The sequence below is a fragment of the Cavia porcellus genome, unplaced genomic scaffold (assembly GCF_034190915.1).
Source record: "Cavia porcellus strain 051 isolate PalLab524CR breed Dunkin Hartley unplaced genomic scaffold, mCavPor4.1 scaffold_20, whole genome shotgun sequence".
In the NCBI taxonomy this organism is placed as follows: Eukaryota; Metazoa; Chordata; class Mammalia; order Rodentia; family Caviidae; genus Cavia; species Cavia porcellus.
The window spans coordinates 47,197,193-47,216,534 of NW_026947503.1; the positions used below are offsets into that span (position 1 = coordinate 47,197,193).

Sequence of the window (19,342 nt, forward strand, 5' to 3'; positions counted from 1 at the left end):
ATTATTAACTGTAGTCAACATGCCTAGCAATAGAATACCACAATTTGAAAACAAAAAATTAATGTTCTAGGAGAATTTAATTTCCTGATACATTAAATTATTTTCAGTATATTGATCTTTATCTTCTAAGGCTGTAAAACCTGGCCATCAGGGTCAATAACCACCTTATCCCTTTAATGTTGATGTTTTCTGACACATTCTGTTATCCCAGCGCTTCAAATTGTCTACTCAAACTAGTCTGTCTGTGTTCACTTCTCCAGTAACTACAGGCTCCCTGCTGCCCAAGATCCTTACCTACTACTTTTTATTTTTTTAAAACTTTAACCTAAGGCAGATGTAGCTACTGTGTAATTGGTCTTAGATGCCTTGGAAATGTATGGATGATTTTCCCTCCCAAACTAAATAGCTCCCTGCTTTGTTATACTTGCTTCATCTTCGAATTCCAGGAAATTTTTGTTAAACCAAAAGCCTGATGATTTCACAAGTATGTCCACGAATGCTGAATATGAAAGATGAAAAGAAAGAAGCAGAGTGGCGCATGCCTGTAATCCCAGCACCCTGAAAAACTGAGGCAGGAATTGCAAGTTTGAGCCTAGCTTGGGCAGTTTAGCATCTTACTGAAATCCTGTCTCAAAGTGAAAGATTAAAAAAAAGAGGATGTAGCTCAATGTAAGGGCCCTGGTTCAATGTGCAGGATGCTAGTGGGTATGGCAAAGCGACACAGAAAAAAAACACACAAAAAATCAAGAGTGATAATGCATTTTGCTACAAATTATCCTAGTGATGCTTTTTGGGAGGAAATGAGCAGGTCAATAAAATATGTCCCTATCACTGTGTCACTCCACAAGCACGGAGGAGACCACTGACGTCAGTGTCACATAGCAACAAGTTTCAAGAAGAGGCGGATTGGCTAGATTTCCTTGGGGGCCTCATTTTTTATTCCCTTCAATTCTTTGGGCTCTCCTCCTCTCTGTTTCTTTTTTCTTTTCTCTAGGACCCTTCCTCTCTCAAATGGCTGTACATTTCCTGTTATTTTCTTTGCATTGATCTTTGCCAGTGTTGGTTTCATGGAATCGTTTAAATTCTTTTATTTTCCTTTTCCTTATACACAAATTCTTGGAAAAATCAGTTCTTAGAAAATATAAAGTTATATCACACACATTATGAGCCTGTGGAAATAAATTATTGTTTTGCTGTAGCTCTTGGTTTCTAGTGCCAAGAATATTTCTGACTTTTCACATTCACTCTTAACATACTTTCTATATTTCTTTGTACTAACTTTAAATTCTTCTTATCATTTCCTTCTGGATAGCCAAGGATATGACCATTCATAGAGGTAGCCAAGTGCATGACAAAAGCAAAAAACAGCCACTCTCAAAATGACATGGTGCCAAAGACTTAGAGAGTTGGCTGGGAGGTCGGTTTCACTTTAAACACGAGTCTTTAAGGATGTTTCGTACAGTGGCCTTTCCACTAAAATTTCATCTGCAGCTCCAAAAGATTTTGGAGAAGGAAAGAAAAGTGAACAACTTTTACTCCTATATTATTGTGAAGACACTGATAATATATAGTTTATTATGATGTGTTCAAAGCGATGTATTCTCACACCATTCTATCTTGTAGTTTAGGAGTTTGCATGGAGAAATGAAGTGATATTTCAGAAGGCGTAGGGGCCAGGTACATAGAACTTACTTCCCTACTCTGGAATGAGTGCTTCCAGCTTATCACTGTGTCACAGTCAACACTGCCTTTCATACACCGTTAGCTAGAGCTCAAAAAATAAACAGATTCTTCCCATTAACTCTGAAACTGGAGCCTGCTTAGAGCTCCCCTTCACGCGGTGGATGCATCTTTGCAAGTAAGACTATCACAACTAAATTGTATTTCTACATTTCTCACTTTATTTTCATCAAGGCCTTGTCAAGGTATAAATACATCTCCTGCAAACATATTATCATTGTCGGAAGCCCTGGAGATAGAACAGTAAACGTTGAAGTTTGTGTGTTATGCCAAAAACCCAAAGGTAGGCACAATTCCTTTAAACAATTTTTTCCAAAAAAATTCTCTGTTTCCTCACCCATTCCTTAAAAAAAAACTTCTGGAAAATAATATATCTAATAATAAGCAAGTTTCTTCCAAATTTTTATGCATACACATATATAATGGTACAATGAGTTCTGAGGAGAAAAGCCATTTTCAAAATGTCTCATTTATTTTTAAAAAACTCACTCTTGTTTTGAAGGATGACAGCTGACTCCAGAATTTTTACTTTAGTGGAAATATTTTTGGGGTGTTTGTTCTAATGTAACAGAATTACATGCAAATATTACCTGTATATTTGATTAAATTTGAAATGCATTTTTCAAAAAAACAGTTCTGTTTCTGTTGGTCATTATATTGGCCCTGGTCAAAAATTTTCTTTTATTAAGCCCAATATAAAAGACTGTGATTCAGTTTTAGGAAATAAGAATATTATGTCAACAAATTATGTCATGTAGAATAGTTAATATCACAATGATGAAAAGGAAAACAATACTTCAACCATGGAACATTAAGACATACTTTTATTTCTACTAATTGTTAAATAATTGATTAATTTGTATGGTACATGGACTTGTGAAGAATAACTTATAAAGTTGGTACTTAAGTAATTTTTAATTGTGAATTAAAATTCTGCATCTTGCTATAGTTTACCTGGTCTAGTAATAAGACCATCAAGCTAATTTACAGTAAAGGAATCCATGAATCAGTCTTGTCTAGGGATAATTTTCTGAGACATTTTCTCTTTTTTTGTCTAAGGTTCAATAGCTTAATCTGAAATATAAACTATTTGTTATATGCAAATCAGCAAACACACATAAGAAATAGGATAGTGTCTCATAAGGAAAATTAGCTACCCCTCTATGCAGACTGGTATAAAGGCTGAACCATTTTGAGCAGGTACATGGGAGAAATAATTCTCAGGTCCTGTTTGATTCATTCTATTTACTATATTATTCCTCAATGTTATCAAGCCATACCAATTGTATTTTTGGGTACACAATATGCTCAAAAACTGACTAAAGCATTCTAGCTAAAGTAGAAAGGTTAATGAAGTGAAGAAACAAGGTGACCATGGTTTTAACCGTGAGTCACTAACAGGTTAATATAGGAAATTGTTAGAATTGGGCATGAAGACCAGGTTAATTCAGATTTGAAAAAAGTCTAACATAAAAATGGAGCTATACAGATATATGAAATAAAAAATTACCCACATGGGTGATTTTTCAAATTTCATGTAATTTTGCACAGCATGCCAGGCAGTGTGAAAAAACTGAGGGAATCTTTAGGGTGTGTCAGATGTTGATCTGGGGTGTTTGTTCTAATGTAACAGAATTACATGCAACTATTGCCTGGATCTTTGCTTAAATCCGAAATGTATTCTTCACAAAAACCATTTCTGCTTCTGTTAAATTGTTCTGAAAAATGCTTCTGATATTGTATCTGTTTTTATGACTGAAATTGGTGGGATTTAATTTTAAGAGAAAAAATTAGCTATGGAGAAAACTTTGGAAGTCAAAGGTAAATTCAGTGTCTTAATTTTATTTCTAGTCACTTTTGATAATCAAATCACAAATGTTTAAAATATAGTTTCAACACTTAGGGCCAGATTTAAAGTGAGTTGTTAGGTAGTATCTTCAAGTAAAAATATTTGAAAAAAATGAAAAAAATGAAAAAGACACAATAAATTAATCTTTCTTTGGTTGAAAAAAATCAATCAACCAAATGACAAACACGTCAACCAACAAAAATAACCCAAAAATGTTGTTTCATTGGGAAGAATTAATATCTGGGAAGTGCCTGGGGTGAGTCCTTCCCATAAGTATCATGGAACCTAGAACAGTGTCAGTACAATCTACTTTAACAAAACAGAAAAGAGCATATGTAGTAGGCTGTATTCAACACATTGTATAAATTCTAAGAAATTTTTTAGTATTTGATAGAGCAACAGGATCTGCAAGGTTTTACATATAACAGCAAAATGATTCTTTCTGTAAGACGTTACTACTTCAGAATTTGCAACAATGAACCTAGCTATGGAACCTCTAAGCAATGTTTCTAAAATTGGAGGCAAAGAAAGTAGCTGTCCGAACCTTCAGCGTTCTTGTTATGGCAAGTGAAGATGGGCCACAATTAAAGAAGCTCACTTAGCAGATCAAAGGACTAGTTACTCTCTCATATAAACTAGGAAAGTATTTTGGGAAGGTAAGTGAGATTTTTACAAAGAAGGCATGATGCCAAAAAAGACAGTCTATCCTCAGAAACATAATGCTGTGGACACTGAAGAGGAGAAAGGGCCTTTTGAGGCTTAGGTGGACAATCTTTGCAATAATATTTGCAATAAGTCTATACTATCTTTTATAAGCTTAGATAATATTGCTGACATGCCATGTTTAGCTTTGGAGCTCTTTTTCTAGAGATGACAGATTTCCATTGATCCAACGATTCTTACCCATAAACTTACAAGCAAACCCTCTAGATTTAAGGATAGGTTTATGGTCAAGAAAATGAATGAAGTTAATTGGTTTATGAATTATGCCATGTGACCTGCATCTTACCTGACTGCTAACCAGCATAGGGTATACACATGTGAATATGTACACAAATGTACCATCCTCCTCACTGACAAAGACATGTACATAGAGATAAGAAGACTTCAAAGGACAAGGAAGAGTGCCTTTGAGAATCCCTTCTCTGAGGTAGTGGAAAAGTGAATCCAGTATATAGCTGGAAAAGAATACAAGGGCAAATTACAGATGGTGGTGGTAACCAGAGGCACACACTCATAAATCTGCGTGAGTTAGCTACCAGGATGTCAAAAGACTTCAAAGATACATCCTGATGCCTTTTGAAGATCAAAGTAGTAGGCTTGTAAAGGACCCTGGGGGCCTAATGCCAGGAGTTTGTTGTGAGGATTTCAGTGTTGATTTTAGTTGTCCTTTCTCTGCTTTGACTTTCTAAGATCTGTGATTTCCGAGTCATCATACTGAACCTGCATCAGACTGACACTGCAAGCTAAATAAAATATCTACATGGTAAGCATATGCTTTCTTATATTGCCGTAATGCTGATAAGAACTATTCTTGGCCTGTTTAGGTTTTATTTGATTTTAAAAAGGGCATTGGAAATGTAGATAGAACTCTTGTTCATATTTCTTTAACTCAGTTGCAGTCTTAGAAAGAATAGGACCTTTTATTTATTCCTTTGTCTGGACTGACGCATTTCCATCAAATTTAGAATGTCAGTGTAGTAAAGAAAGCAGAAGTAGATCACCAGCAGCATTACCAAGTGATAAAAATTAAGTCCTGATAGTAAGAAATTGGTTTTAAAATTGAAATCAGGCTGTCCCATATAGAGGCTGTGTATGGTCCTGGCCGAGTGGGACAGAAAAGTCTTAAGGCTTCTTTGGTTCTCAAGCCTTTCATTGCAGTAAGGTCCTAGTCTCAATGATTCTGCACTAAGGGTCTTTCCAAGAGGTTCTCTATTTCAAGGGTCTTAGAAGTCACCATCTAGGGTCTTCAAAATTATGCAAAATCAGAAACTTGTTTCCAAAAAAGACCCACCTCATACTCTTTACCTATATGCACCTCCTATGTACTGGTATGAAGTTATGAAATTATAAAACAAGTGAGAAGGAGAGGAGAGATCCCATAAATCCAGGTTGAAATTTTCAATAGAATCTCAATAAAGGCCTAAAGACCTCCATCTCCACTAAGACATGCAAGAAGATTTTAGTGCTAGAGTAGACCAACGAGCCATCTCTCTATGGAGCTACTACTAAGATTAGTGGTTCAAGGTGACTGGAATACTGACCGTGCACCGTGGGCAAGCTGATTTACACATATCTTTATGAGCAAATGCTCTTCCGCCCCAGGGCTAGCTGCACTTATCCCCTCAGGTAACCTGAGGGATGCAAACAAGGAGACCTCATTAAACATCTCCCATGAACAGAGCAAAGCTCACTCAGAGCAAAAGGCCATTCGGTGTACACAACTTTATTGAACAGCACCCTCAAAGTAGAACCCAGAGTCCAGTCTCTGGGGTGACAGGAAGAACTGCAAGCTTTAAACAACATGTCTGTGGTTCACAGAAAACATGCCAAAAGGACTGAGAATGGAAAAAACGGGAAATGATTATATTTTGGGTACCATGCACCCTGGAGGAAGCAGAACAGCTCAGAGTATTAGAGGAATATTTTAGGGTAGAGGAAGTCATGTTATCCATCTAGACGCATCCACCATAAGCACCGTCCGAGCTGAAATGATATAAAACGACCTTCAGTAAGGATGGGGTCTACCTCTGCTTGGCATTTGCAGAATGCAGAGCTTCCCAATACAAGCACAACTTTAAACATCACATCATGTTTTCTCTAGATAGACGCACAGGCTTCTAGATTATGATTTTCATTTGGGAAAGATGACTGAGTTTTGTGTAGTTCTGAAGAGAAGTACTAACAGCAAGTTCCTGAGGGCCTAAGTCACAGTGTTTCCCCGAGGATGTTCTTCAGTAGCACTGCCTCCTCATTTCCAACTGGGTACGGATTTAATTTATGCATTGGAAACACCATTTTCTGCCACATTCCCTTTATTCTGATTCTGACAACCCAGAGGAACATCTTCATCTCAGATTCCTACTGATTGGTAAACACAGAAAAGCAGGCAAAAATGAGCAGTGTGCCGAGTCTCACTGTGTTCAAGTCTTCAGCAGAATGTACCAAGATACCACATTAAATAGGCATTTAAAAAACCTCCCCAGAAGCATGGAATATTTGCATTTTGTAAAATATGAAGCTGTTTTGTTTTCTATTGAAAGCTGCTTGTGATCTTACACTCTAATTTCCCTTACCCTTGTTCTTCCTTTCCTATGAAACTTCTCCATGTATTTATAAAAAATTCTTTGATGCTTGATCCATAATGTTTGATCGAATGACTCAGAGTACCTCTTGAGCCCTGTGTTTCAAATCTGACTGTTGGAGAAAGATCTACTTATGTTCTTTGTTCACAAAGGGGATCTTGTGTACAAAAGTGAGCCATGCAGCCACCTTTTTTGAAATTCTTGCTATTATCTATAAAATTACTTATATGGAAACTACATTTCTAAATTCAGTCTTCAGCTTCTAGTCCCAGGGACTCTGAAGTTCACTGGGAAGAGTATTCTTTTATATCTGGAGACTTGAATAATGATATTTAAGAATCTGTATAAAAATACCCCATTACATCTTGAAATTCCAATTGCCTGGCTTCAACAGCCCATTCCAGGTACAAGGCCCTGACTTGCCCAGTGAGAAAAAATGCAGGTGTTTCAGCAGTAAATGTGAAACATACCCTGCATTCTTACTTTGGAGAGTTTATAAATGCGGATTTCCAGGAGTGATACTAACTTCCAAAGCCACTCCAGATGTATCTAAATGAGTGAACTTGAAAATTGTGATGAGAATTTATAAACTAGTTGCTAATAATAATCTCCTGCTATGGACTTACAATACAATATTTTTCTTGCCATAGAATCAAGATTCATTACCGAAGTGGGATTAGAACTTACCTTCTGGTAATAAAAGGACTTCCTGAGGAGGGAACTGAGTGGGAGAACAGGGTGTCATTCATGCTGGTTACAGGTCTGGGAGGCCTGAAACAAAGCACAATGTGTATGGAAAGTCAAAGCCGAGAAAGCCCACAGATAAAAACTACACTATCTCTTGAGGAAAGGAGATGGAATATCAGAGTTTCATCTTACCTAGGATTAACACATTTCAGTTAAATTATTTAAGTGTTTTACATTTACCTTTCTTTGAGAAGAGTTTACAGTTAGCAATGATTGTGCTTTAGATAGACTCATTAGCTACAATACTGCCACTGCACAAAGCTTACATTTCTTTGAGAATATAGAATCTCATTAAGCACTACTAAGTGGAAGATTTTTGGATAACCTGAGAGTATTTATCCGTGAGCTTTTGAGCTTTGACGTGTCACTGAGCCATGCTCTTCAATGGATCAAGGATTTTGAAGAAAGCTTCCTTCTACTCCTTAAGGGTGAAGCTCTGAAAACGTGGCTACCACAGTCTACATATGTCATTTTGGAAAGAAGAGGACTCTTGAGTCCCTAGAAATTTCCTTCAGTGTAGGTCATGATGATGGCCTTATCTAATATGCCTGATTTGGAAGCACATAGGCTACAAAATCACATCATGCCTTACTTGCTCTTTGCTCCTAGTGAAGATGCAATGAAGCAGTAGAAGGACTTGATGTTTCTGTCATTTAGCTGCTCCATATGATAAGGTATATAGTGTAAGGCATTCCCTAAATTTACCTTTTTTTGTATGGTGAGTGAAAGAAAATAATGTTCAATATTTTCCTGAGAATTGTCTGTGGTCCTAACCTTCAGCTGCTTTGGTCTGTATTCCTTGGTCCTATGCTTGCTTCATCCCTGTCATAAGTTAGTACAGATAGAGCCAAGAACCCTACCCTTGCCAGTAGTTTTTAGTCTTATTTGAGGTTCAGTGAAAGATCCTGACTAGTAAGATATGATTTAGAGTACAGAAGGTGGAGGATGAGACTTTACTATAATTTTTCATTTAACAATATAGGATTTTGTAAAGTAAGTCATTGATTATAGTAGCCAAAAGAATCATTTTGTGTTGGTTTGATGAGAAGCCAAATCTATTTTTTTTTAACTTAGGGAACCAGAATTAGTCTTAGATTTTACAACAAAGAGAGTGTGGGTAAAATGTAGGCTGGCTTCTTGCAATGCATTTACTGAAGTGATCCTGATGCTCTGTGGGTTTTAAAATGCCAGTGGTGTATGCAAACATCTGTTGAAACTTTTTTCTTGGTAGCTGGTGCTAAACTATATTCTAACATTGTGAAGGACTCAGTATGTACTGCATGAGACCAAACAGCAGATTGACCATTTCATCTACTCTAGATGCATTAAAAATGAAGTTCTGAAAACAACTTAGTGTTTTGCACTACTTATCTAAGATGTGCCTTTGTACAAATGAGCACATGATGCTACTTTAAAACTAATTCTGCAATGAACTGAACACTTTAACAGAAAGCTAATTTTATACTAATGTTATTGTAGGGTCTGGTAGAGGGGAAATGGCACAGGGTATGAAATGGCTAATGTGACATGGCTGACATGGCAGATGGCTACATAAAGGACTGACTGCTTATGAGAAATTTTCCTGTGAGAAATCTTTGCAGGTATAGGACATTTATCTTTAGAGCCTCACTTACTTTCACTCGAAAGTCCTCAAACTCCATGCTCATCCTGGCAACAGCTCACCCTAACAGCAGTTCGTCAAGCCACAAAAGCTAAGACCTTGACTAGTTTGCAGTCCCTGTAAGTATGGTCAGAGCAAGGACACCTCGTTGAGAAGTTCACTGGAACTCCTCCCTGCCGTGTTCCTCGTCTCTGCGTTTGCCAGCTTATGAATAAACCTCTGCTCCCCACTACTTTGGTTCTGACTTTTATCGTTGAGGGCCTGACTCCTCCATTTTCACTTGGGAGATCTTCAACTTGAGTCAGCCTCACCCTGCTCTTGCATTTCTTGCCACAGTGAGGATAAGAACCTGAGGAAAGAGGGTCATGGCACAGGAGACTCGTGGGTCCCCAGATCTCAGCCATGACGTTACACTATCTATGATTGTGAGGTTAGATACATCAGGTTATATGACAGTAAGCCAACGAAACACCTTCATTGTAGCTTTTAAAATGTTGAAAGGGAAATGAACTTTTGGTTTTCTTTTGTCATTTAACATCAACAACAACAAAAAACCACAAAATCCCACAACCTTTCCCATCTTGCTCCGTCACTAGAAAATGAGAAAACGAGTGAATGTGAAATGCTATTTAACTAGCTTGATAAATTTACTTTATTAAACTTGGTCACCGAAAGCTGAAATTGAGATTTTTTTTTTTAGAAAGTGATTCACATTTAAGGTTTACCATAAAAATGCTAAACAAGGGACACAGAAAATCTTGTCACCAAATGGTGGCTTTCAGAAAAACTGATGATCCCATTCTCCATAACCAAGTGGCAAGTTGCCTTATCCAAAAATAGTCACAATAGAAATGTTAAACATATTTACTCTGATGGAAAAGAAACAGCTCCATAAGATATAGTAAGTCACAGAGGCCTCAAGCAAAGCTTTCTGGATCTTAGCAGAGGACATTTTTTATAAAATCGGTATTCTTATGAACTGAAAGAGTTCATATCAAGGGAAAATTAATTTTGAACATCTCAATGTGCTCACTTATTCTGTATCTCATAACCACATATGAATCTTTATAGGTACATGGGAGACTATGGAACTACTTACCAGGTATCACTTTTGGCAGCAAAAAATTAAAGAGAATAGAGACTGTTAATCATAGCAGTACATTTACAAGCAATAAATAGCAAAGAACAAATGCTGAGATACCAAAATGTCACCACCTGCTTGTTTCTATTTAAGGAATAAATTCACGACCAGCAGCACCTTTTTACTGTACATGAATTAAATTTCTTGGCTACAATAAAGGAGTGGCACTTTCTGTGTCTTTTGGTGCATTTCCATATACATGCATGTGTTTGTCAGACAATAGTACAACAGTATTCCAACCTGTTAAAAGTGCTGTTGATTCAGCCTTTTTTTTTTTACTGTATCTAAGGCTTCCTGTATACTGTTTTAAAGACAGACTCTGCCATAACTTTGTCATTTTCATCATTTAAAAGTTGGAACTAGAGACTTAAGTAATAAAAATATTTTCTCATTTATTCTCTGTATTGATCAAGCATAAGATATGCATTTTGTCTCAATTTATACCTATATATGATATAGTGACTATTATTTAAGATTGGAGTAGTCATATTGGAGAAGTAGTAACAGTTTTAACAGTCACAAACACAGAAATATGTGTTCATTTAAGAAAAATGTATAATTATCAGCATCCAATTCTCTATATGTGGATTTTATAACACTAAACATATTTCAGCATTGTATAAGATGTGTGATTATTCTTTATATTACAGTGGCATTATATGATTTTTTTCCAAATAGTATCTTCAAAGAATTTGCACTAGTTTACAAAGTGATCACACTTTTTCATGTTAATGAAAATAATGCTTTGAGTCTGTTTTTTAATTATCAATAGCTCAAACTTCAAGTCACCCAGGGCATGAGAGATTGTTCCCATCAATATTTCTGATGCTTATACCGCCACTCTCTACTCTTGCCTTACCTTTGTGTGTGAGCTTATTTATGTGTGTATATGATAAACATTAGGATATTTTTTAAAACCTACATAAACATATGTTGAAGGAATGATACATATGATGTGTACCACTCTTAGCAAATTGATTGATACATTATTTGGCGAAGCATGAGGGAACATACTTGAAGGTGGTCTTTGTTAGAGAGTCAACAAATAAAGTTTCATATTATACACTTTTGTAGTATGATACTATCTCTCCTACCTTAGACTAGCATGCATAAGCCATATTTTGGAGTAATAACTTATGGGGATTGAACAGGGGTGTGAGTGTTAATATGTTTTATTTCTTCAGGTGTTCATCTTTACTTACTTCCACTGTATGACACTCTCTATAAAAGTGATGGAATGGCTTATGATAAAGGACATGCTGTGGAATTCCACATATTTTTGTAAAATGTGTCAAAATTACATATATATACTTCTGGAAGAAGTCTGAATATCCTTTAACTCCAAATGCATGTTCATTATAGCAAATTAAAAGGGTATGTGTAAAAAGATTAAGACATATTCTGTTTATTTAGATTTATTTTTGTATCAGGAATTGAACTCATGACCTCATGCTTGTCAGGCAGGTGCTTATACCGCTGAGCCAATCGCTGACCCTGTTCTGTTTATTTAAACATTTAAAGTCTTTATGTGTTTATGATAGTTTAGAATAAACCAGCAGCGTAGTTTAAAATTGAATACTTTTGGGAAGTCTTAGAATAGTTCCCAAAAGACATACATAACTATTTAACACAGTTGCATTTGTCTACAAAAATATGTATAGGAAAACTTTTGTATAGCTATAAATAGAAAAAATTCTGTTATAGATTGGATATTCTGCATCCAGAATTGATCATAAATTACCTTAATAATTTCATATCTCACACATTTGTATTTTAAAGTTAAGACATTTACACTGCAAAAATATTTTATCAGTGAGTACAGATATATATTTTAATTAAAAAAACTTTTCTGGCATTCTCACTAAATATATACAGATTTTCTCAGAAAAAGGCATGTTTTATACAGAACTTTAAAAAAATAATGAAATTTCTTGTTGAATCCCAAATATAGAACCTGTTGTAGGGTCTGGAGTTGTAGCTCAGTGGTAGGGTACCTGTTCAACATGCCTGAGTCCTTGGATTCAGAACCCAGCTCCCCCAAATCAAACCAAAGTAAAACAAAACAATCCTCCCAACCAACCTATTATATTAATATTGCCAGCAGTCATTTAAGTGAATAACCTATTAGATCATTTGGACCTATAAATTAGAATTTTAAAGATTGTACTGTGCTGAATCTCTCTTTCTCTCTCTCTCTCTTTCTCTCTCTCTCTCTCTCTCTCTCTGTCTCTTTCTCTTTCTCTCTCTCTCTCTCTCTCTCTCTCTCTCTCTCTCTCTCTCTCTCTCACACACACACACACACATTGATCCTGAGCATAAACTGTGTACAAAGCCCTGGCCTTGGTTTGTGCAGTGTGGTGCACTGTGGAGGTGATTTAATTCACCAGGTCTCATTTCCTATCTCTTTCTAGAGTAGGCACCAGTGTGCTCATTCCATTCTACTGCACAGTTCTTAGCACCAGCCTGCACCTATCTGCACTCTCACTCTCTGTGTTCAGCATGTCCAATGGCTGAACCTTTTAAGGGGGCTAAAGTGACCTGGGAAAAATTCCCAGAGCACAGACTTGCTGTCACTTTGCTGTGTTCCTTCACTAGCAACTTGGTGATGGTCTTTAGGACCTTCCTATGGGAAGGGACATTGGAGCTGTAATCTGAACGACTCCGATGAAGGAGATTTTTGGAGTGGTTAGTCCCTTAGAATTTTCCCCAGATTTATTTAATCCTGGTAAATTTTTAGGAGCATAATTTCCAAAATACATAAATCAGATTCTCCAGAACTGGTTTATATCAGTTGTATGAACATCAGGCTGCCTGAGAAACAGGAGTCTCCATTCTGTGTGTGTTGCTGGGGTCAGTGGTTCTTCAAGGATCACTTGAAGAACAGCAAACAGCACAAAGCCCTGAGGTATTTATATGCAGCTCATAGCCATGATCCAGCACAAATGACTGGATGGTGTTTTGCTCAGGCCCAGCAGATAAAGAGTTACTGCTTTCCTAAGTGGTTCAGTCCTAGGTACATGAGTCTACCTGTTAATGTCAACCTGCAAACACAGGCCTTTCAGTAAAGCTGGTGCCACTGAACTATGGGAGACAAAAGGTGGCCCACAAGGAGGCACAACCATGTATCTTACAGGCTTCCGGAAGAAATCTGTGACTGCATCATTCCTACCTTTGTAGAAACAAGTAATGAGCTTCTTTTTTCTTTTGAGATAATTTCACTCCAATGAGTGGCACTTTATTCCCCCTAAGTCCTCTGTTACCTTGGTTGCTCAAGTCTGAGTTGTTTGGGAGACTTATTCTTTTTTGTTCTAATGAAATTTCCCACCTGTTCCCATTTTCAACCTTCCCATTGCTAGACCATGGTTTTTCCTGAGATCATGCACCTTGGAATAAACCAAAATCCAAACTAAAACCCAAACAAAGCAATTTGTGCCATTCAATATGTAGCTCAAAGCACATATGAGGTGAAGGTATAATATGCCTAAATTTTTAAAAACTGCGATCCTTCCATAGATTGTTAACTTCCAGCTGTACAAACCTCACTAACATCCATATTTTAAACACAGCATCTGTGATATTTTCCACCTCTTGGTAAATTATGTTAACACTGCACACATGTATGGCCAGGCAAAGTACTTTACAGCTCAACAAGAAAAAGATATAATAGTGTTACTTTGATCTTTTTTAAAAAAAAATACAGTTTAAGACTTGGTGTTTAACTACTGACATGAAACAGGCTCTGTATGGCTCAGACGTGTATCTGTGAAGAAAGATACAACTTACTGGGTGACATGGGAGGGACACTTACACAATGTGGGCCAAGTTGAGTGGCTTCTCAGGCTGATCAGGGAACATGGGGTGCAAAGGTTCCCTGCTGGATGCGCAACTCAGAGACTTGCTCAAAGCATTGGTTAGCTTTTTAGCAGGTGATTTCTGGAAAAAAAAGAAGGGTAGATGTAATAACAGCTAATTTGGGTGTAACAATTTATCAGATCATTTGCTTTTCAAAATATTCATTCATTCATTCATTCATTCATTCATTCACTCATTCATCTAAGAAATGATTTTTTGATTACCTACTCAAAGCCAAGAAGTTTGCTGGAAGTTCAGAATAGAGTGCTGAAATAAACCACTAGGGTATCTGTGTCCTGCTGTTCAGAACAGCAAATGCTGTGACAAATAGAAGCAGTCATTGTACTTGGGACACCTTAATAGGCCAGCAGGAGTTCTGAAACAAGCTCACGGGACTAGGAATATCATTGCAGATGGAGGGAACAGCAAATCCAATGCAAAGGGAGAAGGAAAAAGAGATCCTATTCTGGAGAGCAAAGTGGGAGGCAGGTTGACCAAAGTCCTTACGTGGCACGTCAAGGACCATGTCTTAATCTTGCAGGCAAAGGGAGACAATGAAGGACTTAAATCACCAGAATTACAGGATGAGACCTGACTCTAGAAGGATTGTGCCCACCTAGGAAGAAAAGATAGCTTGGGATAGAATAGGATGGAAAGGAAGATGATGAGCAGAAAGTTTTTGCAAGAAATTAAGTGAAAGATGCTTCTACCTGGTCCAGCACAGCCAATGAGAAGTAAATCAGAAACTTCAATCTGTGTCTTTCAAATTTAAAATTCATGTTCTTTCCAGAACATATTTTCATTTGGACCAATGGGATGTTTATCTTAATATGATACCATCAGAATTATAAAAATATAATAAGCATTTATAAAAAATATTATATCTAGATAATGAAACTCTAACAAAAAATTCCCTTTCCATAAGGAATCAGTGTTATGGTTACGGTCAACGTCCCTCCAAAGCTTCAGGCAGTTTTGGATGGGACTTTTTCGGAGGTAGCTGGATCCAGGTTGTAATTGGTTCATGGTTCAATGATGGGATTAAGGGTTTGGGGATTAAGGCTGGGTGACTGCTGGATTAGTCCACTGATTGGACTGGTACCGCCCTAAATCCAGCAGTCTGGAGGAGATAAAAGGGACAAGAAGAGGATTGTTTCCCTCCTTTTCTCTTGGTAGTTGTTTTTGCTGTCTTCTGCCACTATGAACTGTTGCCTTCTGTCATGTGCACCTGCTGGGGAGCCGTCCAACTGTGGACCTAATCTTCTGCAAACCATGAGCTAAATAAAATTTTGCTCCTTTAACTTTGGATGTCAAGTATTTTGTCTCAGCAATGAGAATGTAACTACGACAGTCATTTATAATTTTGTCTCTTTCTTTTACACCTTTTCCATTTTCTCTGCTTTAAAATCAGTAATACGTCAATGAAGCGACTGTCATATTATTATTTAAAAGCTAAGTAACAGGAGCATTGTTCATAAAATCCCATTCTGCAAGGAGATGTAATTCTTAGAACACTTAAAGCAGCACACATTAGAACACTCAAACCATCAGCCCACTGTCCTTTTTCAGAATTGGACCGAACTTTGTAAAGACAGTGCCTTACTGTACTACTTTGTAGTACTCAGTCCTAAGAAGGAGGATTCCTATCTGGCTTTAACATTCACATAAAACAACTACAAAATGATTAGTCCTCAAACATTAACCGTGCAGAATCTGGGATAGAAGTTTGAAGACTGGTAATGTTTTGACAATAAAAAAACATAGAAAGTGTTTGCTCCCATCCTCTGTTACTGAATTGTAGTTCATGATTCGCATTCTTGTGATTATCCTCAGCAGATGATAAAACACTCATCTGACTCCACACGAAGTGCTCAGGGTATGCTGCATTAGTGAAGAACTGTTACTTCATGTCAGACTCTGACAAATGATGAATTATTAATGTAATTACACTGTATTATAGTACCTGTATTATGGTTGTCCATTAGAGTGCCTCATAATGATTGCTAGGACAAATATTCTGATTTAAGACACTTATTCTGAAGACTTAAAAAAAACCAACAGTAAGTAACCCTTTATTAGAGACTATAGGTTGAACTGAATTATGAATCTAGGATATTTAAAGCATTCAATAAATACTGAATTTCATTTTTAAAAAATTTCTAAATTTTTGCATTTTCCTGTGAACTATTTCAAGAGGCATGACGAGGCTGATGGTATATCCTGCAACAAGTAATCCATTGTTAGAATAATACTTGAATATCGCATGACAGCAATGTTGCTAGACCTGATCTTTGATTTTAACTAAAATAGACGTTAAAAAACTACAAACCATTCATACAGGAAGCACTCTGAGAAAGTACAATTTCTCCCTTAATCTTAGTGCCATGTATTCCTGAAAATTCATTTATCACACAGACACTCACATGTCATCTTTACCAAGTTAGTCAATCACACTATTCATGCAAAGAGGATTTGCTAATACCACAATGTCTCCACTCCATCTTATGCAAAAAAGTAAGGAGGAACAGTATTAGTAAACCCACACTCTCATACTTACTTCCTTAATACTCAAGGATCTAGGAAAAAGACCTATATTTTTCAGCAACTTCCACAAAAACACAGCAAAACAAAACTTGGAAGAATCTGTAACTTACTGTGAAAATAGGACTATGTTCCGGAAGATGCTTGCTGTTCAGTTGTTATTTAAAGCAATACTGAAATGTCTATACCCAAAAAGTAATGTAGTTTGAGCCTTCTTGTATTTTTAAGTCTCAGGAAAGTACATTGGTTCAGACAGCATGAGAAAGAGATTCCAGTAAAACAGGGATGGCAGGGCTGGGGCAAGGACTGTTAGTGTGGGAGAAGTTAAGTTTGCTCCTTAATTCTGTAACCACCCTCGCTGGTCCCTTCCATTCTGGGCCACACTCCAACTGCAAGTATTGCCCACACCTCGCCTTACCCATGATGTATACTCTTTCATCTGGTGCTGGTTGCTATGGGAGCCACCAGCATGCCCCCTCCAGAAGCAGTCCTGACAGAGCTGGTAATTGTGACACTGCTGGCATCGGTAGCGAAATCCCATCATACTCTCGCTGTGGCAGTAGGAACACTCAACCGGATGGAAGACTAAGGGGGGAGTAAACGAAGAAAAACAGGAACATGACGGTATGAACCAGAATAAGGAAAAACCCAGTTCCGATGAAATCACATTTTCTGCTGTATAACATGTCTTCAGACGATAGTTAATATTAGCTCGGAGAAGTGCTAAGTTTATTGCTGGAATCTCACTACCCTTTTCAAGCACGTGTTGAGCTGGAGGAAATGGGATGGGCAATAGGTATCCTATTAATGACACGAATCTTTGTAATACCATTTGCTCTTTTTTCTCCCATCTCTTACAGATTATACTCTCACAGAATATAAATTACTCAGTCGACTTTGCCTTTCCCCAAAACAGCTCTGTCTCCTGGAGACCAGCACAGCTCGCTGAAGACTCAGAAGCACATGGATGAATACAGTTAACTGTCCCATGAGCAGAGGGCAAATATCAAATAAATGGAAAATGACAGGAGACAAACAAAGGGACATGGGGACAAGCAGAAAACCTGGACGAGACTTTTAAAGTAATGGTTGATTTAATCAGTGATATTGTCATTTTTCTTTTCTGAGGCAGGTGGATAGGGCCCAAGAGATGTGTAAATTATTAATGAATAAATTTTGAGCAGGAAATTAGAATTACAAAGTGGGCAAGGTAAAATATGTGAGATTTAAAGCTAATAACTGATAAAGTCCAGGTAATTCCTAAATGTTATGAACTGAAGATACTAAAACCAACAACAATAGCAACAACAACAGAAAAAGTTCTTGCCTTTGATAAAGTTATTCTCTAACTAACCAGGCAGGATAAATAATGCAAATAGGAAGTAAGAATAAAAAGCAAAGTGTACATAGACATAACCAGTTCTGGGTGCATTGGCAGTTTTCGTTTCTGGCACTTGGGGAAGACAGAGAGGGTCTTCAACCTAGAGTAACCACTCTCGGACAAGCGCCCGAGAAACCAACCTGCAGCAGGAAGTATCAAGACAAAGGGAGGGAAATTCCAGTATTATGACTGAAAAATGACTAATCCTGGGACTGCAAAAAAACCCCCCCCAAAACCAAAAACCTCAGTCAGCAACATAAAAGGGGCCTTGACTGCTCTTTACTTCTACATATAGATAAGATGCATTAAAAAGTCTGTGATTATTATTATTATTATGATTATTATTGCAAAAAACCCCTTAGTAAGTTCATTTTTTAAATTTTGCCCATTAGCAAAAGAGGATAAATTCATAATTTTTAACTAAAAGAGATTATAAAGACAGTTGCTAAAAATTCTGAATAAAAATTTTCAGCATTCTTTTCAGAATTTAATAAGAATTTAAAGTGAAGCCAATTTTGGCCCCAAAATATACTAAAGACATATGTAGACAATCAGATTCCAGTAAGATGTATGGGATGAATTACGTTCTGTTCAACTGAAGAAGTTTCAGAGTTCAATGAACCAATAAACAAAGAACATGTGAAGATGACAGACACTGAGAAATTTCTTTAACACTCATCCTAAATTATATTTCATATATAAATCTTGATATATCAACAGTAAATACTTTCATCCTAGAAACATTTAATTTAAAAATGCAACGTAGCATCTCACCTGACATAAATAGAACTCTAGAAAGCTTACAATTTGGAGCTTGTGACTAAGGATTAGCAAGGTGTCCTCATTTAATATTTGTGCTATCTATTACCTTGTGCTATAAGGAATATCTCATCTATTCCTTACCGATTTCCCTGGAAGAAACTGTACTATTCATATCAATATCAAGAATTCAGATCTGAACTAAAAACCAGGAAGGCTCCCATTCTTATTGACATACTTTTATTATACCCACCTGATTTATGACTTGGAGCTACACAAGGAGGTTTAATACATGCTTAGAAGTACAGGGGTCTTTTAAGCTTCATTATTTTGGATAAAACCATCCAAAACAAAACTAAGAACCACTAAATGGGCATTCCTAAGTCACTGCCATGTGATGAAAAAC

At 36.9% G+C, this 19,342-nt stretch overlaps 1 protein-coding gene and 1 non-coding gene across 20 annotated transcripts in view; both read right to left on the minus strand.

Moving 5' to 3' along the window:
• The window catches only part of Dtna (dystrobrevin alpha), a 371,976-nt gene that overhangs the window by 52,421 nt on the left and 300,213 nt on the right, over positions 1–19,342 (minus strand). For 18 of the 19 annotated variants that reach the window (XM_063231777.1, XM_063231779.1, XM_063231775.1 and 15 more), the window contains 3 exons: positions 17,215–17,381; positions 14,212–14,336; positions 7,582–7,665 (listed from right to left, as the gene is read on the minus strand). In XM_063231777.1, the coding sequence (XP_063087847.1) occupies positions 7,582–7,665; positions 14,212–14,336; positions 17,215–17,381 (376 nt within the window). Of the gene's footprint in view, positions 1–6,019; positions 6,296–7,581; positions 7,666–14,211; positions 14,337–17,214; positions 17,382–19,342 lie in introns of those variants that run through there. The other variant, XM_013157139.3, reaches the window with a different exon arrangement.
• On the minus strand, positions 7,768–7,904 carry LOC111758072 (U4 spliceosomal RNA). Its single transcript, XR_002792307.1, has one exon. It is a non-coding gene; the product is annotated as a U4 spliceosomal RNA (small nuclear RNA).